The sequence below is a fragment of the Hypomesus transpacificus genome, chromosome 6 (genome assembly GCF_021917145.1).
Source record: "Hypomesus transpacificus isolate Combined female chromosome 6, fHypTra1, whole genome shotgun sequence".
Lineage (NCBI taxonomy): Eukaryota > Metazoa > Chordata > Actinopteri > Osmeriformes > Osmeridae > Hypomesus > Hypomesus transpacificus.
This window is the reverse complement of record NC_061065.1, coordinates 12279380-12307013: the sequence shown is the minus strand read 5'-3', so window position 1 is coordinate 12307013 and position 27634 is coordinate 12279380. Positions and strand designations below refer to the sequence as shown.

Below are 27634 nucleotides of genomic sequence, written 5' to 3'. Positions count from 1 at the left end.
ACTGCACCGCCCTGTTTCCATGGAAATCAGATGAGTGACAATTGAGTTTGATGTTTTTTTCCAATCAATAAAAGTTACTATAAAATCAATATTCATCACTGAGTCTCTGACTCTCAGATATTCCTGGATAATATATCCTAACGATAACTGTAGAAGATTTTAAAGCAACCTTTTATGGATAATGTCAATAGGCTGTAATGACACAGTAAGCTATACAGCATTTTCAACATAATCAGCCATAATCCCTGTTGATTCAATTTGACAGTTTGTAACTTTTCATGAGGTTAACAAATGTATTGTTTTCCAGAGATCAAAGACTGTTTTACTTAATACTTTAAATTATGGCATACATATATATATTTTTTGATATATTATACATTATATTACAAAACACAAAAACCTGTAGTCTGCTTTTAAACATGCAAATTGCCTTGGCTGTGATATATCACACATGCAAATAGCGTAGGTGAGTCATTATCTCTGGGTCTCTTTTAACGCCCGACATAGGGTAACACTTTGATACATATTAATGAAATACAGTACCGTTAAAGATTTACCCAAAATAGCACAATATATAAAAATCTAAATATCACTTTGACAGAAAATACATCACCCAATCCTTTATTGCATGTCAACTGCTATAAATATGAAGAGGAGTCTATGTGATGTGTATGTAGTGAAATAATCCAACAGACCAATATCTTGGTATCCTTTGTTTTCCATCTATCTATCTCTTTCTATTTATTTTTGTATCTCTCTACCTGTCTTTCTATAGGGGGTGAGAATTTCTTTTTTGCTAAAACTTTAAACAAGACAATATAAAAAGAAAGTGCAGACCCAGAAGTAAGTGTACACTTCACCAGCAGCAGTCTGTCCAAATACAGTTAAAGGATCACTATTACAGTATTGTTGGGGTGTTGGTCAACTTGGAGTTTGTTACAAATACTTGGGAGTGAGCAATTTACCTTTTTACATTGCAGTAACAAATAATGTAACACATTTCATTTTAGGGGTAGACTTACACATATTACTGCATTACTATATTATATAACTATTTATCACAAACGTTTACAATTGCCAGTCCTGTGCAACAAAGCATGCTGGGTAAGGGGCTGGACAAAATCATTAGATATGATGAATAGCTGTGATGGGAATGCAATTATGTGATGTGCTGATATGTGTGGGGTTTGTGTTGCATGTGAATGCTTGTTTGTCTGTGTGTGTGCGCTCATCTTCTCAAAGGTTCAATGCAACAAAAGTGGGAAAAGGATGGTGATGTGGTCGATCAATTATGTTTTATTTCTTCAATCATTTTTTTACATAAAAGATGTGCCGAAGGGATTAGATTGTGGGATGATGGCTGATGATATCAGCCTCAGGTGCTATGCTAACATTAGAAACAAGCATTGATGATGAGGATATAAGTTATTTCTGTGGCTCCAGCATTTCTCAAGTAACCTTTAGTATTTAATCCGTCTTGATAAAACTGTAGTGTCAAGCCTGAAAGATTTAAAGTAGATCAAAGTGCAGATAAAAACAACTTGGCTTTTTACAATATCTTGCTGAAATGTTTAATTGTCAAATTAAGCAAAGTGGTTCACAATGGCTTTTGTCAATACAACAGCCTGCATAATTTAGCAGCAGGACTAAGAATCATCAATGACTAGCTGATGAGTCATTAATCAATCATGTGACTCAGTACACCCTTTGTTTAAGGGCTGTTAATAGTCTGTCAACAGAAACTGTCCCAGTTCCTAAGACAGCTCTATATCTCCTGTCTGCCTCTACTATGGTGGCTTAATGGAGAGAAGCGTATGAATGAGGAGACAACCGTTGTATAAATGAGGATGGTCGTTTCGGTCATTGCTCTCATCTTGGGAACGGTACTCCTCTTTGGGTGTCTCCGTGCCAGTAAGGAGGTAAGGGGGGCAGAGTAGCCCAAGCCAATCGATATATGTCCTTGGACTCCCCACTGTAGGAGAGCGGGTGGTAGGGAAAGCATGCAAGCTGACTGATGAAGCCATGTGGAAAGCAATGTGCTGCATAGTCTCACTGCGTCTCTCTCTCTATGACTTGGATCTGTCACATTTGTATCCCTGACATTGTTTTGTTATCAGTGAGATTCACACACAACTGGGAATTAGTTTAGACATATTACAATGGCACTGAGACATTACTTGTTTTAAATTATGCTGTGCTGAATAATGTAATTTGACTTGGAAATGTACTGTACATACAGTGAACACACTATTAGCTTGTACTGTATGTCATAGTGACAACTGGCATGTCTGTCGGCATGCTGCATAAGTGATGGAGAGAAAAGCTTTTAATAGGTGGCATATTTTGAGCAACTGTCGGTCTTCCACAGGACATCCCAATAAATATTTAGTAGCGAGAAGTCTCAGTGGCCTGAAAACCTCCTGAAAGTAATAGTCATGTGACATAAATGGATGTATATCATGGCAACCTGATACTGGTGCTACATACCCATTGGCTTGAACCCATTTAGCCTTGGACCACAAGGCATCACAATCTGCGGTGATGGACATTGACTGGTTCTTACGGTAAAAGATGAAAATTGATGTGATGTACAATTGCATTGGCACAATCATATTAATATTCACAAGATATTTTTAAAGACTGTATGCTAGCTTGAGTTTGCCTTGTTTAATGTGCTTTACTATGCTCATTACTGTATGATACCTTGGATTCAACCACATGAAGAAGCCAACTCTGAACTGCCTCATGATTTTTTTTTACAAAAATATTTTCATACAAATAACAAAGCTGTGTTTCACTTAGTTTGCTCATCATTTAAAATCTATTTAGGAAGATTTGTAATATTTCTCCTCCTCTCCCAAAAATTTATTTTGCTTCTTGGAGGTGGTGCATTTGAAGAGAAGAAGGAAAAGCACTTTATAGCCCTCTGAATATTGCATGACAAAAATCAAAGATTATCCCAGACTCTCAGAAGAAAATTAAATTCACAAATATATGCAAGAGAAAATGAGATTTCAAAAGTAGAGCCTGCTTTCAAAGACCCAGGTCGGAATTACATTATGACCACCAAGCACAAAGCAAATACTAACAAAAACAATATACTTCACATTGAGTTGTGTTTTTCAAAATATACAAACATGTCACTTACTTGCAGTTGGTTGCATAACAGGACAGAAAAAAAGCATTTTGAATTGTACCGTGTACATCACCTACAGTGAGTTCAGGTAAATAGTTGGTATCATTAGAAATACAAGAATGTTCTTTAATGGATGTAAGCTACTGTGCCCGCTCTCTCTCTCCTTTCTCATGCGCACACACACATATCAGTGAAGATCTTTCCTGGGTGGACATCAAGAAGCTGTGCATTGCTGTGCTGTGCCGTAACCCACCATAATACAATTGTATCATTAGTACTTAAAACTATAGCAACAGTAGGCTTTTGAAGGTCACAGACATTTAATTTCGCAATGTCAAGATAAGGTAGATATTGGATACCATCAACCAGCCCTTCAAAGGACAAAGGTAACCCTGGTCACTTTCTCTGAAGTCAGTGTGTGTGTTCTGAGTAGGAGAGACTGTATAGATAGTGAGATCAAGCAAGAGAGAGAGAGCAGAAGAGGAAAGAATGGACGAAGGAGAAGGTCATTACTGAGGAAAGATCCTTTTCTCATTATCTGTTCTTGTCTAAAGATGAGGACATTGTACCCCACTTGCCTGCAAAACTAAATCTAACACTTTATTAGATTGTGTCTTTTCCTTGTGGATTAGACTTTCTTTGATTACAACATTTTGAAAATAATACATCCCCAAACACCCTCTCTGTATTTACACACACATTGTTTTGGGCATGAATCCCTTGCAGGCTGGCCTGGTTCCCAGGAGACTGACAAGCTACAAAAACCTAACACTGCTCATCCATTCTTTGTCCTCATCATGGAACATGCATTCTGTATTCTACAGAATACTTTACATATCAACATAGCCTCTAGCAACAATCAAAAAAGCTAATACAAAAGTTGTCATGATATTCATCCTGAATAAATAGTCAGGTTGAATCTAACAGAGTTGTGAACATAATTGTGTAAATAACATGAATGTGTTTATTGCACCCACAGTGTTGAAACGTCTTTGAGATGCAACTCAATTTTGTGAAGAAAGAAAGCCTGCAGCTACATGAGGTTAGCTCATTGGTGAAAGTCATAAAACAATTAAAAGACAACTTTAATTCCCATATGTTAGCGCCAACAGGTTATGGTGAGACATTTCAAGTTAAAGCCTGTAGCAAAATACTGTAAAGTCATTTCCATAGCCCTCTATGTAATGACCAATGAAAAGGCAATATAGTATGAATATCTATCAATAGAATTATTACATTTGATTAAAATGTGTCAGGAATGATAAATGGGTCCTAAATAACAACCAAATGAGATGGCAGCTACTTAGGACTGAAAGCCAGCATGAATGACACAGTCTGTCACACAAGTCTGGCTCAACCATTTAGTAAACAATAGGGAGAAAGACAAAAAAGTATTGGAACACAGCCCATGACTGGGACTCATTAGTTGTGTAACAATGATTTGACAAATGACTCTCAGATTAAATTGACAGTTAAATTCAATCAATGGCTTTTAACATACTTTATCCTTCTATTGGTAAGATTGATTATTAACCTTGAATAGCCTTACTAAATATACACAAGTCTATGAAGCATTTGGTCAAGCCCTATAAAAAATTACAATCGTAATTTTGTAATTCCTACGACTTCTTTTCACTTGTCACAGCCGAGGTGCAGGCAGACTAACAGGCAGGAGCAGCTAGTAAATGGGTCTTTCAAGGGGACACTGAGGACCTTGGTGACACTTTGAGCTGTATTCCAGACATGGACTTGTGTGTTTGTGGGAGTGTATTTGTGAGTGTGTCTCTGATCATCTGACCCTTGATTTTTACACACCACAGTAAGATACTTTCTGGATAGAAGCACCAAAAATGAAAAGGGAAATACAGACATCTCTGGCTGTCTACGTAACTGTTTATGCTCCATTGTCCAGAGTGGAGGTTGATCAGTGATATGAGAAGGAGAACATTCCCTCCTTTCATTGGGGTAAAGCCTTTTAGGAGAAGTGGGCACAAAATTCCTTGCCCAGGACAAGAGCTCCACTCCCACACACGTTTGCCTCATCAGACAGTCTGGAGCTCCTTTGTGTCTGGGTCACTGTTTTCCTGCAACAGGAGATGAACCGGCAAAGACTGGTTCTGTAGTGGATATGTAGGATAAAAGCCCTTAACCTCCATCAATCTTAGTAAGTGGGCCCATCGTTGGCTGACATCAAATAAAAGAAAGGGGAAAGTGGGGCGGGGGGGGGGGGGGTGAGGTAACATGAAAGGATTATGAAAGAGTGGTAAAGGGAAAGTATGGGAAGAGGCAGAGAACAAGAGAAAACGGAAACAGAAAATGGGAAATAATTAATGCACGTGTGACATAAAGTGCAGCATAAGAGATTGGAACATGAGAGACAGACAGATAAAAAAGAAAAGAGAGGTGTGCACAACAAAGTAGTGCACAAAACCAATACTGTGGATCATTAAGAGGTAAATAAAAAAATCATGTTTTTTCCAAGTCTATTCAAAGACTTTCTGGCCCTAATCTTTTCCACATGGCCTATCAAACCAAATTGCTTTTGACGCGTGTTTGCTTTTAACAGTGGCCATATGGCCCTCCAACGTTGTAATTAAGTTAGCGCCTGACTCACTGGCCAAACTGCCGTAAACGTCACCATTCAAATGCAGAGCATGATCAAATAACAATTGTGAAACTCTTTAAATTGAACTAAATTTAATTAAATCTTTAGTCCAATGCCAATTAACTTAAGTATCAAGTTGGTTGTGATTTGGTCATTCAGCCCCACCCCCGGAACTCACCTGGGACTGACGGGGTCTATTTGCTTTCTGTGCAGAGGTCGTTGTCATAGCAACAAGAGAGGGTAGATGCTTGGGGTGGTGACTTGTATGAGGGAGACAGAGGGAGAGAAGGAGATAGAGAGAGTAGGTACATTATATTATCTGTGGTGCAGATGGGCTGCAATAAAAAATGTAGCAATAAGCAATAAATGGTTAACAATGGGAGAACACAGGAAATGAATGCATAAAAAACATTATGAAAAACAAATAGGAGTACCATCTATCTTGCTCTTGGTTGTCGTGGTGTTGGTGGTGGTGTGTGCATGAGTTTGTGTGTTCATAAAAAAAGTAGTAAATAATTTGTTACACTGTTAATAATGATATAAACACACAAACATAAACAGACACAAACATATACACATACACACACCATCTCCCCTTCCCCTCACACATATACTTTTACTTCACAAGCAGATGGATGGAATGACTGAGGGCACAACTTGAGACCTGCAGCAGACGCTTCTCCCTCCTCACCACACGTTCAGAAACCCTGACGCAAGCTAGCAAGCCTGGGTAAAAATATCCAAATGGTGCGTGGTTAATTTTGGGCCACAATGTCTGAGCCCTGTCAACACTCTACACTTGACGCTGCTATGACGACTCACCCACCAATGGTGGCGTTGTATTAGACAAGAACCAATGCATTCCCCTGCATTCAGATTTTAAAAAAAATATTTTAAGGTCTTTTGTGCCTTGAAGGTCAAATCTGACTTTGCGTCTAATTGTATTGACATGTGACTGTTTCCAAACAGGAGGTGGTATCTGGGGGACATCCGCTTCGTTGACTTTCCATCTATGTTCGTTTTATGGAATGTCATGATGGACATGCAGTTCTGTCTCCTTCAATCGCCATTAGGCTTTTATTCTTACCTAAAACATGTGCTTTGGAGAATACGTTTTAATATTGTAATATACAGTGCCTTGTAAAAATAATTGTGTTAATTGCTCATTCATTTATAAATAAAATAAAGAAATATAGAATTAGCATGAATCTTATTACTTGCATTTATCCATTTAGCAGTTTATCTACTTGAACGTAGCCATGTGTTGTACTTGGCCAAACATTTCTTGCATGTAGTGGCCTTTTAAATCTGTGACCCCTCAGCATCACCGAACTCTTGGTAGAGTATCTCATCTGGTACTACATGTTAGCAAGTCAGCATCAAATCATAACATTACTCCTTACCTTGGATTTGGATAACTATAACAGTTGTTTCTCCTGTTGGATTTTCCAAACATTGCTTAATGGAAAATGTGTCCATTATGTCCAAGTACCCATGGCTTGTTTCCTATGACAAAGCTTTGCTGACACAAAAGTCTTGGCAGAAAAAATAATTCTTACTGTGCCCACTAAGGGTATAAGGAACCCGGCTCCCACGTTGGCACGGAAGTCTCTAATGGGCAGAGTGAAGGCTGTGGGCACGCCTTTTCTTTCGGGGTCGTGGGACAGGGACAGGTGGGTCTTTGCAATGCAAATGGGCAAATTGGCCAAGCCCTGGGAAAAAAAACATGACATTCTCAAATGATCATAGTTTCCTTGATAGCAGCAAATAGTTATTTTTCAATGAGAATGATGTTAGCTAGATTGATATTAACTTTGTGGACTCAATGTAGAGGATTATACATTTTCCTACCACAAAGTCTTGCATTTAGTAGATCCCAACAGTATATACTTACAAAAGTGTATTGAACTTTGTCAGGTAAGTAGACATGAACATATTCTTTGAGTTTTCCAATTTGTTGTGCTCACTTGTTTCATGTACTTGGCTAAACTCTCCTGGGCCTCTGCATGGAACTCCACATCGTCAGCACCATACATCGTCTTGGCGATAATACGAATCTTGTCCACAACAGGAACCTAAGGGATCAACAATGTGTTTTCATTTACACATGTATGCACACAAATGTCTAATAACAATTACCAATACTGCTAACAGGTTGCAACAATAGGTTTCTAACAGCTTGTTAACTATTACTAGCCTATATAAAAAAAATGGTCACCACCACAAAGGCTTGTTTTAACACTAATTGAGGGAATACAACTAGCTTGTTAGAGACCCAACTTATTTAAACACAGGACTCCCACCTGTTCTGTGTACCTGTTTTTATAAACTGTATGTCCTGTGGTCAAAGTGTGTGGGAGGAAATGCAGAATGATACAGTTATTACTGACAACGTTGTTAAAGAGGTCTGACATGAAACTAAGGCAATATCACACTCTCAAACAGCTTCATCAGACATCTTTGAGGCATGTTATATTGTTGATATTGATCCAAATACAACAGGAGGCCAACGGCTGATTTGTTTCTTACGTGCCAGATTAATTTATGGGCAAGCTTTTCAAAGCAGCAACTAGAAGGAACACTATTGGGGTGAAAGTGTGTTTTGTTTATTTTGACCGGGAGCATAAACAGAAAAATGCATCCTTTCTCTCCTGGATCTGGAGAGGATGTAGATCTATCAAAAGCTCCCATCAACTTTTGGGTCTTTCACAAGAAGGAAGGGAGCAAGGAGTAAATAAGGTCTCCACAACATGGAGCCTAAGGATGTGTACAATACCTCAAGTTCATACAGGAAGCTGAACTGCCGGGGAGTTTCTGCTGCCCTCAGTACAGCCTCGGCCAAAGCCACAGATCCGGCGCCCCCTTCAGCCCAGGGTGAGCATGGCACTGCCTGCACCGCACCTGCTTGGCTTGCCTGGGAACACACCAGTTCCAGCTCTGCAGCAGTATCAGTGCTGTATACCACAGGACAAGTATCCTTATTAGATTAACGTATTTCACTGACGCGCTGTATAAAACATGTTAGCAGTTGCAACTGATAAACATAAACAAACTGCCACATTTACAGTCACCTACACCATTGTCTACATTTAAAAAGGTAGGCAGATGATTGATAAGTAAGAGTAAATATCTAACCAAAATGTATTTGGGGCAAACTATCCTTGCAAACAGAGTGCAGAAATTATCAATCTATGCAAGTGACACTCACAAAATTATGGTATTTTCAAAGAAATCTCACGAGTAATCGCAAACAAACAAATTACAATATATTACATTTATATTCATTACATTTATTTAATATGAACTTTAGACCGCACTGCCCCCAGGCGACAGTGTAAATATACAAATGCTACAACAGGTGGTATTTACCCAGAATGCATTATTTAAACTTGTGTGAAATGAATTTAAAATGAATCAAGTGACATTTTGAAACACATAGAAGGCATATGTTGTGATAAGAAAATAACATAAATGCACTATACATTCACCTGAAGGTATTGACGGCCACCACCACAGGCAAGCCAAAGGCCTTGGCATTCTCCACTTGTTTCTTCAAGTGGCTGCAGCCACTCTCCAACAACTTCAGGTTCTTTGGAGGACATTGTGTTGATCTTACAAAGGTGGCAATCTTGATTTCAGGATTTTTTATTGTTTATTTTCCCTGATGCGTTGCACTGTAACATTTTTATTTGATTGAATTGTTTTGAGTGATCATAGCCAAAATATTGCTACTTTTGAATACATATTTTAGTCCACAACAACATCATGTGAGAGGGGAAAGTTTGAGAGACAGACATGACTGAACGGTATACTACCTCTTTAGAGGACTCTCTGGGAAGGGTTGAAACTGCAGAGAGCTGTTGAAGAGAAAAGAGGGAAACCCATTAAAGAGGTGTGGTATAGTGTGTCTGTCCTCCTGTCAAGTGTTCATTTTCTCATTATTTCTTTGTGCTTTTTGCCATCAAATTGTGTGCTGACGTATTCTTCTTTCCCTTTTGCCGTTACTCGCTTGGGTGCACTCCCACACACACACACACACACACACACACACACAAACACACACACCTATATCCACTCTATTCCCTTTCAATCAAGAAACCCCCCTTGCATGACTATCAAAAATTATCATATCGTAATTGGTCCATGATTATTCAAAGGCATAATTGCATAATCCACCTAACAGGACTTTAACAGGAAAGTATCTCTCTCCTCTCGATTACAGGCCAAAATCAAGAGGTTGGGAAATGTGGTCTTAATTGCTATATCTTGATTACAGAAACAAACTGTGAATTATTTATTTACACCACAGTACTAACAAATTGCTTCTCAAATGACTTTCAGAACAACAGCTAATTCCCGTTTACCTCTCCTTGAGTGTACTAAATGTTGCCTAATTTGCTGCCTCCTAAGACTTTAGAGTGTTTGTTAACTGTAAACTAATTAAACCCTTAGGCAAAAATGAATCACAGGTTCCTGAGCAGGGTTCGTTGATGGTGCCTGCAAAAGCCTGCCGATGTCACACGCTTTGATTGGACGCTTCTATGCCTCCAAATATGGCCTTGTGTGGTGAAGAAGCTTCATTAGCAGTGCATTCAGTACATGAGGGGGATTACATGCTTTTTATTTTTGTACCACAACCTTTATTCGTGTGAGTCATAGAGAACTAATTTGCAATGTAGATATGCACCATATATAGTGATGGGTTGGAGATCTAATTGGCTCATCTGCGACGAACATCTATTAATAGCTCTACTTGACTGTGGCTTGGAGGTCAGGCATGTTGGAGGATCGGGTCAGTCAATGCATTGAATAATTGATGCTTATTTGAATCCCCAAGGCAAGTGTGAATCTACGGCGATGCTTCAAAAAAGCTGTGCTCTCTCACATATATATTCTACAGGGATCAGATGACTGACATCCTTTAGGATACTGTAGTCCCAACTGACAGTATGCAGACATACTATAGATAATATACTCTGTATATACAAATAAATGTATGTTTTTTTTATCAACAGTATGATGCCAGTATGTAAAAATAGGTAATTATTCTGTGTATACATGACCAGTGTGCCAGTTCATTCGACAGTCAACTAACTCAAAGTTAAACTTGATGGCGTAGAGACCCTCTTTAACCTGGTGCTAACCAGCCCCCCCATCCCCTTGTGTTACGGTGGCTTTCTAGTGGACACACTCACTGTCGGACCACCCCCGTGCATCTTCAGACTGTGGACTGTGACCACAACCACCACCACGTCGGGCCGCAGGCCGGAGGACCGACACTTGATGTCGAAGAACTTCTCCAAGCCCACGTCGGCACTTCCTCCTGCTTCAGTAACTTGTGTGCGTTTATGTGAGTGTGTGCATGCGTAATGTGAAAGTGTGAAAAGGATAGAAAGTGTAAAATTTTTGTATTGGTAATTCAGGGGACAATAGAGGTAGGGAAAGACAAACAAACATATATTCTGTTTAAGCATAGGGCAACAGAGCAATGTTTCAGAGTTGTTATGGTTTTTTGACAACTCGGAACGCTGTCACAATTTCAAATACATGGGGCTTAATAGGATTACAATAACAAACACAGTATCACACTGTCAAATATTGTTCACTTAAATGTGACTAAACCCACTTACCCACAACTCCCTCTTGGCCCACCAGCTTCAAGGCAATCTGGTCAGCCAAAATGGAGGAGTTGCCATGGGCGATATCTGAAGATGGGCAAGTGTGAATGAACACTGGTGTCCCCTAAACAGAAAGAAAGAGAGAGAGAAGACAGGGACAACAAACACACATACAGACAGAGAGGCAGAGGAGAGATAGGAAAATACATTGAAAGAGGGCACAAGAGATATAACAAACAAAGGGAACAAGGGAAGAGGGTGAGAGGACAAAGCAGAGAAACGAGGACTGACAGAGTTGTGAGCCAAAAAGGTCAAATATACAATATAAGAGTATGAGCATGAACCAGCAATACCTAATCAAAGCAGACCAGACACGAGCCCGGAAATCTAAAATGGTCTTTGGACCTGTTGATTCATGCGCCAGCCTCTCACCTCCAGTGTCTGCATAAGGGTGGGCTTCAGAGCTTCTCTCATCAGGGAGGCCAACACCCCACTAATTCCCTGTGGGAGAGGAGACACAGCAGGCTTTGATAACATGTTATTGGAATCACTCAGGGTTGAGATACAATATTGCTCGCTGTCCTGCACACAGCTAATGGCCACGATACATACTGATAGCGGAAACGCAAATCATTTGTGCGTCAAAGGGTAATTTTCACGGAACAAGGGTTTGAAAAAGTATTCTATTTCTGTGTGGGATACAATCGTGTGTACTGATGTGAGCTCATACATATACAGTAGGTTATAAACACAAGAAACCGCATCCAATTTCTATCAAATGTATGCTGAGGCACACGTTCTACATGGAAACAAAGACCACTGACATATATGCACACACACACACAGATGGAAATGTGCACACACTGAATGTCAGATGCTCATCCAGCATTCTATTTATAGGCTGCCTTGATCGCACACACAGATAGCAAGAGATGCACACACACACACACGCATCAACACACACACACAAACTAACCAGATCTTCAGTGGTTATTGGGTTGCCTTTGTGATTGGTGGCCACCACCATCCGTGCCAGGCGTCTCGTCATGTCCTCCCAACCGCTACTGAGGGCCAAGACAGCCATGATCTCATTGGCCACCCACCCACTCACCTGCTCCTACAAACACACAAAATGGACAGATCGGTCAGACAGACTGTGTTAGTCAGAGGGCGTAAATGTGATGTCACAGCCTTACTGGTATACAGTATGGATGTAGTCACGTAATATCATTCTTACATCATTGTCTTAAGTTAATCACTTCATCTGGGCTTGTTCATTTTGTGGAGTGGGACATTTTATCAGAGCAGTGAAGTCAAATTTGATTCCATAAATCCCATTTTCTAGGCATGTTTAATCCCATTTTTTAAAAGCTAGCAACATCAACATAGATACAGATCTACTTTTGGGATTGAGAGAGCTGCCACAATTCTAAAGATTACAAAGAAGACATGAGTGATTCATAATGTGGTTGGTAACTCCTTCTACATACCATCTTTGCCTGTGGACCCATATCCAGACGGATCAGTCTGAGTGTCTCCTCTGCGTTCAATGTTAGCGGGTCTGTTTTATCTATACCCAGTCTCTAGAAACAACCATGAGGCCTACATGATTATTTTATTGATCATTTGAAAATAATACAGATATTACAGGTTTTAACCCTTTGATAAACAACATGGGTCTAGTGACCCGGGAGAGTTTAGATTTTCTATATCTTTGCAAAAAAATAATTTTAATTGTTCAGTATTCCTGGTATTCCTCAATTAACTTGTTTTGGTCATCAAGTCTTTATTTTCTTTCTTACTTTTGTAATAAAAATATTTTTTGTAACACTACCCCTCTAATGCACAACATGGGTCTAAAATGACCCACATTCATTTCCTATGATATTTCATGTATGGCTGAATGTTTCTTTGCCATATCTTTTGAAATCAACTTATTTCATTATTTAATATGCCAAGTATTCATGAAAAATCTTGTTTTGATTGCCACAAATACTTATTTTTCTTTTCTTACTTTATGAACAACCATTGTTTTTGTGTTACTACCTTCAGTTTCCAGACACAAAAATGACCCATGTGTATTCCTATGGAGTTCTATAGGATTTTTGATATTAGTTAATTTTTGCAACTTGGAACATATTTACTATGGATAACTATTCACCTGTCACACATTTCACAACTCAACACAACTGCTTTTAGGCCGGAAGATGTTCACAAGTGACATCATTGATGAAGTTCTGAAATGCAACAACTTTGAGATGAAGAGCTGCAGCAGCAAAAGGGAAAGAGTGGAGAAGCATCAAACAGGAATTCATGGCCTATATCAGTTTGACCCTCCTTGCAGGGGAGGACAAGAGCCTAGATGTGGCCATTTTCAGCACCATTCAGGTATTTGTGTGACTGTTTCCTGGCTAATTGCAGAAGACGGTTCATTCCCAGTAACTTTGTCAGCAGAGATAAGCAGTGTTCAAATACATGCCCAGCAAGCCTGCAAAATGTGGAATTATTCTGGATGTGCGATGTGAGGGTCCCATATGTGGTGGACTGAGTGTTCTTCCCTTCTAGTGTCCCTCTGACTGGAAAGCTTATTGAGAAAAACCTTAACATTGCGGGGACGCTTCACCAGAACAAGCCGAACATATGAGTCACAAAGACATCCAAATGAGGGGGACATGCCAAGTTCCACATTTTTTCATGATCATGTTGCCATTCAATTTGGATTAAATGGCAACATGAGCTATGTGCTGAAGAAGGGAAAGGCTGTTGTCCTTTTGAGCACCACGCATGATGGCAAAGCAGTTGCTGACAACAATGTTGTGATCCAGTACTGTAACAAAAGAAAAGCAGGAGCGTACACAATGGATCAGACAGTTTGCACTACTACTACTCATGTAAGTGGAGAACACGGAGGTGTCTGGCACAGTGTGCTGGATGTTGCCACCCTCAATGCCTACACTAACCTCTACACCAACACCCTCATTACATGGGTGGTGTGACCAAGTGGCAGTTCATCAAGGACCTTGTCATGCCACATAAAAGGCACATGAAGGCCAAGTCACAGCTCCAAAAGTATATTAAAGAGGTGATGGAAAGATGTGGGGTAAAAACAAAATGCAACTACCACCCAGCCACAAGAAGAGCTCTTATCATCAAACTTTGTGAAGCCGAGGATATCCTCAAATCTATTAAGCCCCATTGTGGCTTTAAACATTGGATTTTGCAATTGGATCCAAAAACTTTCCCACAAGGCCACATTTAGGCTCTTGTCTTCCCTTGCAAGGAGGGTCAAACTGTTAGAGGCCATGAATTCCTGTTTGTCGATGCTTCTCCACTGATGCAGCCATGTTGAGCTGTAAAACGTTTGGCAGGTGAACAGTTATCCACAGTAAATATGTTCCAAATTGCAAATATCAAAGGTTTCTATCAAATTCCATAGTGAAATCATACGAGTCATTTTAGACCCATATCTGTAAATTTGATGTGATACCACAAAAACGTTTTTTTTTGCTCAGAAAGTAAAAAAGACAAACATTTAAATAATGATTTGTAGTACTCAAAAACAAGTACTTAATGAATAATTAGAATATTAAATAATTAAATGAATTGATTTTAAAATATATAGCAAAGAAACACTCAGCCATACACAAAATGTCATAGGAAATGAATGCAGGTCATTTTAGACCCATGTTGTGCATTAGAGGGGGTAAGCACAGCTTGTGTATCAAAGGGTTAAGCAGGATCTACAAACAAATATCTTTCACCTTTAGTCTATTGATCTGGGATTGGGAAAACTTCCTATGATTGTGTTTGAGAGGCACCAGTCGGTCAAATAAAGTCTGTTAAGGGTGAAAATAAAACAGAGCAAATAAACAGCCAATTGGAGTTTGAAATCTGATTAAAGTATATTGCTATACTGTTGACTCGTTGACTACAGTGGACTTCCCCTCCAGTACTAGCTGGTGTAAACACTTTAATATTATGCTACACCTAAGGCAAAGACTGCATTTGATATTTCGAAGCACAACTACATGGCCAATGTGCTAATCCCAAAATCGTTCAATTCTTCACATGAGGTTAGCTTGCAATATATTGTGTGTTGTTACCTTGTCAGACTGGGTGGATTCAAAATGCAAACGGGCATTGATAGTGTCCACCACCAGCCCACTGGCAGCAGTGACAGCCTGGGTATCTCCGTTGAGGTGAAGACTGACCTGGAAATAATAATAATATGTTTAATTCATATAGCGCCTTTAAAGAGCTCAAGTTTCCAGAGAAAAAGTTCAGCAGATCGAAAACTACTATGTGTAGTATTCTTTGATGTGCAGAAAATGCAGACAAGAAAACAAAAAAAATAGAATGTTTTACCTCCTCCATGGGAAGAACTTGAGAATAACCTCCACCAACAGCACCACCTAAACACAAGGGATAATATAAGGCTAAAATGTATCTCAGCTCATATTTGCAGTGTAATGAGATGCACGATCTGAAGACACCAAACCATCTATCAACAGCAAATGTGTTGATATGCAACAACCGATTATGGATAATGACTTTTGTTGATCACTTAACACACAAAACAACAATTTTCTGTCAAATCTATTTACACTCACTTTTGATCCCAAATGCAGAGCCCTGACTGGGTTGGCGGACACAGGCAAAAGAGTTGACATTCAGGTGAGCCCCCAGGGCCTGTGCCAACCCTAGTGTGGTAGTAGACTTCCCCTCACCCATTGGCGTGGGTGTGATCCTTCAAGAGGAGGGCAGCAATATTACAAATAAGATGCAGTACAAGCAATATGAAAACACCATCACTTCTCCGTACAGTAAGTATGTATTTGTGCCCAAGAAGAGTTCATAGCGGGGTTGGATGAAATATGTTAAGGGAGAAGTGAACTCACCCTGTAACCACAACATATTTCCCATTGGTTTGTGCCTTGAGGCGCTTCATGACATCGAGGCGAACTTTGGCTCTAGTCATCCCGTATGGCTCCGCCTCCTCTGTGAAAAGTCCAATCTCTCTGGCCAGTTGTGCAATCGTCTTTGGCGTGCAGGAGTGTTGGATGACATCATAGCTGAGAAGGTTGAGGTGGCTAACTTAATATGATTATGTAATTGCATGGTCTTTTGTCTGAAGTGTGCATTGTAGAACTTACGTATGATGGCATTTAGGAGAAGTATTATAACATTAGTATAAGATAGAAGTTAATTAATAATGCGACTGAATTACAATTAAGACAAAATATTTGTGTCTTACATAAATAATTCAAAAATACGGAAATGAGGATGTTTATGAATCATAAATATAAGTGTCCTATGTATACTGTACTGCAAATAGGGTTGCTGGTTTATACCTAGGCTGAGGTTTGTGGAGTTTCAACTTGGAGTAGGAAATGTTCCACTTCCCTGCTTTGTAGGTCTTGAGAAAGCGCTTGGCACTCTGGACAGTGTTCTGTTATTGTCGTATCAGTGAGTGAAGAAAACACAAAGACATTGGTTTGATTTGAACAAAACCATCCTTACTTCATTCTGAATTAAAAATTCAATGATGCATTTTTTGTCCTAATTTTAGTACTACTACATGGGAGAACTAGTAGTTAACACCAAATGTAAACATGCTCTTTATCTGGTCATACCAAAGGATTAGCCACAAGTATTGCCTGTTTTATAGAAACATAAAAATAAAGCACCTAAATCCAAAAGACACAATTCAGTTTAATAAAATCTTAAGAGAGCCCCCACACTCCCTACCAAAGCAAAATGTATTATGGAAAAACAATTTGTGGGGAAAATAACGACCTATTTAGCAAACGTGAAAAACCAATATGAAAGTAAATGAAATGTGTGTAAATGAATGTTTTTTTTTAAGTGCTTTGCCTCAGCAACAAATCAAAACCATTATACCTTCACATACAAACGTGCTTTGATTGAAATTGAATGGAGATCTTTCACACTAATGCGTAAAACTAAACAACATCCCTAACTCAGGTGTTACATTGAACAGCAAACTACCTTCATTAGCATGGCAACCGTCATGGGACCCACTCCCCCAGGTACCGGGGTAATGTACCCTGCCTTCTCCTTGGCAGAGTGATAGTGGACGTCCCCCACCACCCGCTTACCACTCGGCTTGGTCTCATCTGCAAGGGTCAAAAGATCCAAATCAGAGGTGAAAGGTCAAGTTCTTCACATGGTTCATACATTTCAATGTGCCCCTTCTAGTTTTGGATTTGAAATGATGACAGATCCCACAAAGAGAGAGGTCAAAAGCTTGTACATTCTTGGAGAAGATATTTTAAAATTAGACATGGTAAACAATGTTTTCTTGCTTGCTCCTGGGTTTAGAAGGCCCTTGGTGGAGTTAAATGTGTCGACTACAGAACATACCTTGTATGTGGTTGATGCCGCAATCTATGACAACGGCTCCCTCTTTCACCCACTCTCCCCTCACCATCTCAGCCTTCCCTGCGCCTACTACTAAAATGTCTGCTCTGCCAACCTGGAAAGAAGATATTTTTTTATTAAACATCTGTCAAAACATCAGACAAGGCAATCAAATTTTGATATTATGTACAATTCACAGCAAAAGGCCTTAAATATTTGCAGAATTATTGATCAGCATGATCCCACGTTAAAACACATGCACTTGCATGTCTGAACACAATTAGAGGGTTGAGTGGTTACGTTTAAGGAAGACACTTGAGCATCTTTGGACGACAGTTAGTCTAATTGATGAGCAAGGAGTCAAGATGTCTTGATGTGCACCCTTTCATGCTTCAGAAGACTACATACTACTACTGTATGGTTTGAGAGATACTGTTTGGAAAGAGAGATAAAGAGAAAGGTTGAGAAAAACTCTTTAATACTTGTACTGCATTTCATCTGTAATGTTGCTGCCCTCCACTTGAAGGATCACACCCACGCCAATGGGTGAGGGGAAGTCTACTATCACACTAGGGTTGGCACAGGCCTTAGGGTCTCACCTGAATGTCAACTCTTGCCTGCATCCACCAACCCACTCAGGGCTCTGCATTTGATTTGATAATTACTTACAGCTTAAGTAGTTTGAGAGGAAACACTTAAAAAGACAGCAGAGTAGGAAAGGTTGAAAAAAAGGGAACAAAATTCATCTGACACAAAAATTTTGAAGTGAAGTGGGAAAAGGTGGGACTGGTAGGTTCCGGCTCTTGCCTGAGCGGCTAAGTCATGTGTTCTAGAGTGGCAGGTGGTCACAGTGGCATGGCTCCATAGAAGCAAGTCATGCATTGGAGCCCCAACTATTTTACTGCGTCCAATAACCACAGCGTTCTTCCCTGCAACTGACACACCTAAAGAAAAACAACAACAATGACTTTATATTCAAGTGGTTCTACTTAATGTTGCCTTTCTGCTTTTAATTCTGTAAAATAGAAAAGTGCCTATTTACATTAAATTTACATATATATTATATATTGTAATCTGCAGTCAAAAGCTCTACCACTGAGCTAAACCCACACAGTATATGGATAATTTATTGTTGCGGGATAACACCACAAACTAATATATTTTTTATATATATATTTGTCAGCAAAACACACCAATGCAGTTGCATTGCATATCATATATTGATCCCTTTGGCAAATGCATGGATTACCTGTTTGACCAATGAGCTCCATGCAGCCATTGGGGGTACAGGGGACAAAACAGTCCCCCAGGTCTCCACGAGAGAGCTTTCCCGCATTAATGCTGGTCAGGCTGGAAACATGCACACACACAAACACACAAGGCAAAGACTGCATTTGATATTTCGAAGCACAACTACATGGCCAATGTGCTAATCCCAAAATCGTTCAATTCTTCACATGAGGTTAGCTTGCAATATATTGTGTGTTGTTACCTTGTCAGACTGGGTGGATTCAAAATGCAAACGGGCATTGATAGTGTCCACCACCAGCCCACTGGCAGCAGTGACAGCCTGGGTATCTCCGTTGAGGTGAAGACTGACCTGGAAATAATAATAATATGTTTAATTCATATAGCGCCTTTAAAGAGCTCAAGTTTCCAGAGAAAAAGTTCAGCAGATCGAAAACTACTATGTGTAGTATTCTTTGATGTGCAGAAAATGCAGACAAGAAAACAAAAAAAATAGAATGTTTTACCTCCTCCATGGGAAGAACTTGAGAATAACCTCCACCAACAGCACCACCTAAACACAAGGGATAATATAAGGCTAAAATGTATCTCAGCTCATATTTGCAGTGTAATGAGATGCACGATCTGAAGACACCAAACCATCTATCAACAGCAAATGTGTTGATATGCAACAACCGATTATGGATAATGACTTTTGTTGATCACTTAACACACAAAACAACAATTTTCTGTCAAATCTATTTACACTCACTTTTGATCCCAAATGCAGAGCCCTGACTGGGTTGGCGGACACAGGCAAAAGAGTTGACATTCAGGTGAGCCCCCAGGGCCTGTGCCAACCCTAGTGTGGTAGTAGACTTCCCCTCACCCATTGGCGTGGGTGTGATCCTTCAAGAGGAGGGCAGCAATATTACAAATAAGATGCAGTACAAGCAATATGAAAACACCATCACTTCTCCGTACAGTAAGTATGTATTTGTGCCCAAGAAGAGTTCATAGCGGGGTTGGATGAAATATGTTAAGGGAGAAGTGAACTCACCCTGTAACCACAACATATTTCCCATTGGTTTGTGCCTTGAGGCGCTTCATGACATCGAGGCGAACTTTGGCTCTAGTCATCCCGTATGGCTCCGCCTCCTCTGTGAAAAGTCCAATCTCTCTGGCCAGTTGTGCAATCGTCTTTGGCGTGCAGGAGTGTTGGATGACATCATAGCTGAGAAGGTTGAGGTGGCTAACTTAATATGATTATGTAATTGCATGGTCTTTTGTCTGAAGTGTGCATTGTAGAACTTACGTATGATGGCATTTAGGAGAAGTATTATAACATTAGTATAAGATAGAAGTTAATTAATAATGCGACTGAATTACAATTAAGACAAAATATTTGTGTCTTACATAAATAATTCAAAAATACGGAAATGAGGATGTTTATGAATCATAAATATAAGTGTCCTATGTATACTGTACTGCAAATAGGGTTGCTGGTTTATACCTAGGCTGAGGTTTGTGGAGTTTCAACACTCATTCATGACACTTGAGCATCTTTGGACGACAGTTAGTCTAATTGATGAGCAAGGAGTCAAGATGTCTTGATGTGCACCCTTTCATGCTTCAGAAGACTACATACTACTACTGTATGGTTTGAGAGATACTGTTTGGAAAGAGAGATAAAGAGAAAGGTTGAGAAAAACTCTTTAATACTTGTACTGCATTTCATCTGTAATGTTGCTGCCCTCCACTTGAAGGATCACACCCACGCCAATGGGTGAGGGGAAGTCTACTATCACACTAGGGTTGGCACAGGCCTTAGGGTCTCACCTGAATGTCAACTCTTGCCTGCATCCACCAACCCACTCAGGGCTCTGCATTTGATTTGATAATTACTTACAGCTTAAGTAGTTTGAGAGGAAACACTTAAAAAGACAGCAGAGTAGGAAAGGTTGAAAAAAAGGGAACAAAATTCATCTGACACAAAAATTTTGAAGTGAAGTGGGAAAAGGTGGGACTGGTAGGTTCCGGCTCTTGCCTGAGCGGCTAAGTCATGTGTTCTAGAGTGGCAGGTGGTCACAGTGGCATGGCTCCATAGAAGCAAGTCATGCATTGGAGCCCCAACTATTTTACTGCGTCCAATAACCACAGCGTTCTTCCCTGCAACTGACACACCTAAAGAAAAACAACAACAATGACTTTATATTCAAGTGGTTCTACTTAATGTTGCCTTTCTGCTTTTAATTCTGTAAAATAGAAAAGTGCCTATTTACATTAAATTTACATATATATTATATATTGTAATCTGCAGTCAAAAGCTCTACCACTGAGCTAAACCCACACAGTATATGGATAATTTATTGTTGCGGGATAACACCACAAACTAATATATTTTTTATATATATATTTGTCAGCAAAACACACCAATGCAGTTGCATTGCATATCATATATTGATCCCTTTGGCAAATGCATGGATTACCTGTTTGACCAATGAGCTCCATGCAGCCATTGGGGGTACAGGGGACAAAACAGTCCCCCAGGTCTCCACGAGAGAGCTTTCCCGCATTAATGCTGGTCAGGCTGGAAACATGCACACACACAAACAAAATTGGTTGTAATTCATTAAATATGCATTGTTATTGGAGCCAAATGCCATCTTTCTTGGTAAGGATGAGAGAGAGAAATTCAGAGTTCATGCACCCTGTAGAACATAACCATCACTGCCTTAAGCAGTCGATGCTTATTTTCATTAGCTTTCAAAGAGCGGTGTATCAGCAGTCTAGAACTGTTTCCAACTTCTCCCACTGGGTTTGAAAATGAAATGCCTGAAACAACATTTGGTCATACACAAAAGCTACTAACTACTTATAAATCCAACTGTAACTTCATACAGTGGAAAATACCGTATATTAACATTTTGACATGATCATGCAATCTCTAATCTTTGAAATGTTCCCAGCAGTACTCACAGAGCTTGAATAAAAGGATCATGTAAATAATTGTTGGATAATGTTTCGTTTGTTGCTAAAGCAACAGCACATCTCAGATTTAGACTTTCAACAAGAGTTCAGAACACAACAGATGTCACCATTTCGAGAGGCAATCGTTTGTGGGCGAATGCCTGATAATTCTGGAACGTGGACAGGGTTCTGGCCATCTGGGCAGGCTCCCTAGCTTGAGAGCAAAGAGCGGACACTCCCGATAGGGGGTCTAAACAGGTTTGAGGGAATCAGTTGGAACGGGGAGAATCCGGGAGCCTAGTATGTTTGTATGTTTTGTGTTTTTGAGTGCAAGAACTTATGAGTAGGTGTGTGTATTTGCAACTATGGGTTGGTGGGTGATGGGTGGGTGGGTGAACTCCCCCCCCCCCCCATGGGTGGCTGAGTTCATATATTAGATTATACATTTCTCATATTTTTTGCTTCAGTCACAACATAACCTTATCTTTTAAGACTACTAGACTCGTCTTTTACAACATCTACAACTTCCACACCGACTGACACATTTAATGGGTCCTTACAACCTCACAGGGGTCATCAGAATTAATGGAAGTCCAACCCTGAGTCAGCAAAGCTCTGGTTCATAAATAAATATATCCCTGTCAGTCACAACCACCCACATAAACAGTACTTCTGCAAGCTAACTGCTAATCAACTAAGCCTCCTTTGTGAAGAGGTTTGGTATTGCTGTAGCCAAATTGTTTACAGTCCAATCGACATTTAAAAGAGAATAAAAGATGACTTGACAAAAAATACGCTTTGTGGAACACCTCTGTCAAAGCTACTCACCCGTCAACATCTTTCTCCGGTGCTACAGCGTTGGTTACCTTCTCTGTGTCCATTGGGTGGACAGAGTCCAAGGGTAACTGGACGATGAGGCCATGTACGGCAGGGTTTTCATTGACAGCCACAATACTACGTAGAACCTGTTTCAACCGAGGGTGCAGTCAGTGAAAAACCAATGACATTTCGTAACTATTTATGCAGTTAGATGGACATTGTTGATGTATTAAGGGTATTTTGGTTGTGGAGGCTATCCTATGAGCTCAGTGTGGACGGCAAAGTGTTCCCAACGCATAGCAAACAATCCTTTGTCCAGGCATGAGCTCTCTTTGGGTGGTGTTTCCATTTATTATAAAGGTAGAAATCTGTACATCAAATTGGCCCTTTCACCGCTATGGTAAGAACCGTGTGTTCCCCGCCATCCACACCTTTCCCTAATTGATTAATCACACCTGTAAATATACCCCATTCCCAGTGACGTGCCACACCCAGTGCAATACAAAGTGGCAAAAATAAGTAATACAAAAATAAACCTAACTAAAAGGTGGATAGAAATGGCTCCTACAATGTTAAAGAAGGCCTGTGTGAATAAAAATAACTATAATAATCATCCAAAAACTATAGGCTAATCTGCTCATAAGACATCTGTATTGAGGGCATGGTGAACTGGACACTATAATTGAAATGTAAGTGATTCATTGAGATGGATAAAGTTTAGGGACTCACCTCATCCTCTTTGGCAGTTTTAGGCAGCCTGACATGACTGGCACAGATTCCAATCTGCGAACATGGTGAGGGTGTGAAATTAAGCGTGAAAAGGATGTTCCACCCAGGCCTATACATATCCATTAACCATAGAAGAGGTTCAGTAGGGGTTTGGCTTTCCTGTACCTTCCTGTTTCTACACTATTTACAATCAGATAAGAAGCAAATAGGTGCTAATCTTACCTCGGCAGCAGCTTTTAGCTTCATGCTAATGTAGAGATTAGAGTCCTCTCGGTCTCCCACCTGGTTATAGTTAAACACGTTTTTAACTTTTTATTCAACCTACCAACACAAACAAGGTATGTAAGTCATGCTAAATTTGATTCAATTGTCTACTTCACTGGTAGATATAGCTAAAGCCAAAGAGGTAGCATTTCAAAAGAATGTGTGGAAGGTGCAAGCAAACAATTTAATCTTTAATTAGCTTAAAATTTGATAAGTATATTCTCGTCTGCTAATGAAAACGTAAGGTTGTAGAACAGCAAATAATATTTTACCTTTATCTGTGAAATAAGTTGGCATGAAAGCACTGTGTCAGAACCGTGAAAAAGAATACACACCTGTAACACCACCAGACCTGGTCGGAAACCAGGGAACTGTGTCCTCATCTTCTCCACATCCTTATTCAACCTCTCCTTCACCAGCCTGTATAGAGAGAAACAAACTCACTGTAAGTTAAAGACCCTTTCACACATTGTGGATGTACAGTAAAATGTCACAAATTACAACAGATATACATTGTATTTTTTATGGCCTTTTATATCGTACACATTTAGCTATTCTAAATTGTCAGATGTCAATTTTTTTTCCATGGAATAAAAACATATCTGAGGTCTACTTGGTTGGAGGACAAACTGTAATGGACCCATTTGGTTACCTGCGAGGGAATCCACATGCAAAACAAATACTAAAAGAGTTTACAATCATGTTAATGATTGAGAGGATACATTCAGCCTAAATTTGTCTCCTCAGTCTGGCCTCTTTAAATGAAGAAACCATTGTAAAGACCATTGTTACTGTACATACTGCTACAGAAGACCTTTTTTATATATAAAATCTCTGTTTACAGTTAATTGTTTGTTGCAATGTTTGAACTGATTTACAAATACGTAACGTGATGTCCAATCTTATTGTTCATATTCCCTGATTACGATTTCAGTCTTTGGAACTTAAACACGAAAGTCATTTAATACAGAAGTTTTCTTCAAACATTTTCCCCTGCACAGTACATCTGAGTTGACAACAAACAAATGAAAAACTCATCAATCAAACTTGATTTTGACCCTCCATTCTAACTACTGTCTCTTTGCTATTTTTTGGAAAGGTATTTTTGTAAAATCCCTATGTATTTGACCAAATACTATGTGACAGAACCATCTTTGTATCGTATAATTTTACAGTACATAACATCATTGGAATATAACAAATAGTCTATATTTATATAACAAATTATTCCACACAGGACCAGAATGGAGCTCTCACTTAGAGGTCTTGTTGCCAGAGACAACAGTCGCTATGGTACGCCTCCCTTCTCGGCATACTGAGGCCCTTAGTCGAAGTCTGAAGGCGGCTAAGGAGAGCATGGCTGAAAACTGTTGAAACGCGCACGCACACTCAAACACACACAGAGTGCCACACACACACAACACACAACTGACTGACACACACACACAACATGAATTGACACACACAGTGAGCAGGTGAATTGATGAGCATCAAGAAAGATCTCATGATCCAAAGAGTACAGCTGGTCTAGTGCCCCAAAACATGCAACTTTACAGTAAGTATGCAAGTAAGTGCTACGAGTACATTATTGTTGTGCTAGAAAGTAAAAACTATTACAACAAACAAAACAACAAAAGGGCACATGGCAATGCAAACAAAAATTTTCAAGATACCAACAATGCAAAATATGTAAACAGTCTACTGAACAGGAAATACATGCCTGTTTAAAAGCAAACTCCAAACGTAGCTTCAGTCTCCTGAGGACCTGGCCAGCCTGCAAGTGATCCACGACAAAAGGGAGACCAGGGCTTTTCAGAGGTTGTGTATAGATGTGGGTGTTTGTTTGTGTGCGTGTATGTGTGTGTCTTCCACAGCTTCTACTGGCATGCCTCTGTCACTACAGCTGGGGCTTCCAACAACAGTATCTTATCTCTGCCTCTGCCCTTTTTTCCATGGCATTCTTGCCTATTCCGGACCGAACATGAACTAGACTAGAGAGATAAAATCCCAAGGCTAGTGGGTCAGGGAGAGTGGAGTAAGCAACGCTTTGTAGGCTCATACCAAATATCCAGAGGGAGGTAAGCCAAGTTAAACAGCAACCCAGTGGTTGGAGTGCATAGTGGGCCGTCCCACTGCAGGGTCTACGAAGCCAGCCAATCAGCAGTTTTGTTTGATGGGAGGTGTTTTTACATGACTGACATTACAGGCACTCCAGCTTGGGAGAGCCAGGAACTGGGATACAATCCAGCATATATTTTGGTCCTTAAAAACGCAAAGTAGGCAGTAGGCGGAAAATTACTTCTTTGTGTCAAAGTTGGACCACACCGGATTACTTATTCCTCATTGCTGTGTGGTTGCACAAGTAAGCACCTCCCTGCTTTTCAGCAACTTTATTTCTCTCACACTCCACTAAATGTCCTCTTTCTTGCATGCACCATTTTCTCTCATTCCCTGGCTCCTCCTTCTTCCTAAGCATTCCCAAGGAAACAAAGTGAAAGAGCTTGGTCATACCAAGCGAAAGGGGAAATGCCTGTTAACCCTAGGTTTGCCTCTGTGTGTACTACTGTACTGTTACGTCTACACCTCAATGAAATAGGCGTCAGGCCAATCTTTTTACAGCCTACACACATACAATTGATCAGTTAAAAATCGTGAATGTCTTGGGGAATACAATTGTTTTCCCACAGTAAAAAAAAGCAATTGTCTGCAGATAAACTTAGCATATATTAAATGACGATAATAATGATAAATGATGTCACAGGCATGGATAAGTTGAACCAGTTATACATTCCTATAGTGTACATATCAATTTTTTTCAGAAACGTTATTTGTGCTTACAGTGCAATGAAAGACTGAATATAAAACATACCAACAATGTATTTATTCATGTATTTACTTCAATATGCATCCAGCAATTTTGATCTGATCCAAACAGTCAAGTGTATACAAATCAACGTGCATTGGACATACAAAAAATACCTAATGTTCATTGTGACAGAGCAATTTAATAAAACCAATACCATAGAACAACATGAAATGACATTTGTGTCACTCCAGTGACAAGCTGTCAATGTAGTCTGTAGGTCAAGGGTGCACAGAGAGAAACTGAATACTACATTGTTAATATTGTCTCTTCAACTTCCTAAGGCTAATATCAAGGGCCCTCTTCTTAGAGAACATAACCATTACAGGCATGACAGTACACCATTAAAATACGTTTATGCATCTGTGATAACATCATAGAATGTTCATGTTGAATTATTTTATTTGAAGGACTACTAAGTATGTTGTCTAGATTATTCCGTCAAGGACACTCACATTATGATTGAGAGCAATTTCAGTTTTAAAATGTACTTTAATTAATTGATAATGTCATGCTTTTTATTAAAAAACATACACAGGTTATTAGACATACACTTAATGGATTCCATTAAGCAATTTATTTCTTTATTTTTGACGATAGGGTGAACAAGAATCTATTAGGCTGTACCAGCCATAGTCATCTGTTTCTAATGCATGTCCTGTATAGGACTCATCAGAAAATGAGCTAGATCACCATTAGACCTGTGGGAGCATGATGAGGAAGGGAAGACAGAGGACAACGGGTCCCCCCTTTCTTACTGACAGTGCTAACATGATGAAATGAAACTTAACATGAGGTTGAGTTAAGTGCAGGGTTAATGCAGGGTGCCAACTGTTGCAGATAGAAATGGTTTATTAGCATAAAAACATCATTTACTTTTCAGAAATTACTTTGGGTCTGGGTGCTGATGACTGACATTTTGAAAATAAAGGCAAATTGACTTGTGGAATACAGTCAACAGTTGACAAGTAAAAGTTCAATTTTGAGATTGAGAAGCAGAAGGAATTATCGTTACTATTATT

General features: G+C 39.6%; 1 protein-coding gene across 6 annotated transcripts; it reads right to left on the bottom strand.

Annotated features, from left to right (window-relative positions):
* Positions 1-1285: 1285 nt before the first annotated feature.
* On the bottom strand, positions 1286-25828 carry mthfd1a (methylenetetrahydrofolate dehydrogenase (NADP+ dependent) 1a, methenyltetrahydrofolate cyclohydrolase, formyltetrahydrofolate synthetase). 6 transcript variants are annotated; one of them, XM_047021639.1, is made up of 28 exons: positions 25470-25828; positions 25007-25177; positions 24085-24169; positions 23708-23767; positions 23486-23539; positions 22766-22902; positions 21457-21557; positions 21015-21151; positions 17744-17855; positions 17369-17496; positions 16711-16808; positions 16258-16431; positions 15970-16106; positions 15725-15771; positions 15463-15570; positions 15121-15195; positions 12850-12942; positions 12336-12476; positions 11792-11860; positions 11372-11483; positions 10937-11076; positions 9557-9598; positions 9230-9330; positions 8518-8695; positions 7709-7816; positions 7301-7453; positions 5920-6001; positions 1507-5320 (listed from the first exon to the last, which is right to left on the bottom strand). In XM_047021639.1, exons 2-27 carry the CDS (start codon positions 25105-25107, stop codon positions 5936-5938), a joined length of 2757 nt encoding a protein of 918 aa, XP_046877595.1. In that variant the 5' UTR covers positions 25108-25177; positions 25470-25828; the 3' UTR covers positions 1507-5320; positions 5920-5935. The 6 variants fall into 6 exon arrangements, with proteins under 6 accessions (XP_046877592.1, XP_046877595.1, XP_046877589.1 ...); XM_047021636.1 differs by lacking the exons at positions 1507-5320; positions 21015-21151; positions 21457-21557; ... (4 more) ...; positions 25007-25177; positions 25470-25828 and adding exons at positions 1286-1500; positions 18548-18684; positions 18990-19094; XM_047021633.1 differs by lacking the exons at positions 21015-21151; positions 21457-21557; positions 22766-22902; ... (3 more) ...; positions 25007-25177; positions 25470-25828 and adding exons at positions 18548-18684; positions 18990-19094.
* Positions 25829-27634: the final 1806 nt, after the last annotated feature.

Excerpts from the sequence above, each read along its gene's own strand:
- mthfd1a (XM_047021639.1), bottom strand. The coding sequence starts at position 25,107 with ATGCTCTCCTTAGCCGCCTTCAGACTTCGACTAAGGGCCTCAGTATGC. Across the intron at positions 24,170-25,006 it reads TCTGGCAACAAGACCTCTAA|GCTGGTGAAGGAGAGGTTGA; the intron begins GTGAGAGCTCCA and ends CTCTCTATACAG. Across the intron at positions 16,432-16,710 it reads CTCCACAAACCTCAGCCTAG|CTATGATGTCATCCAACACT; the intron begins GTATAAACCAGC and ends CAACCTTCTCAG.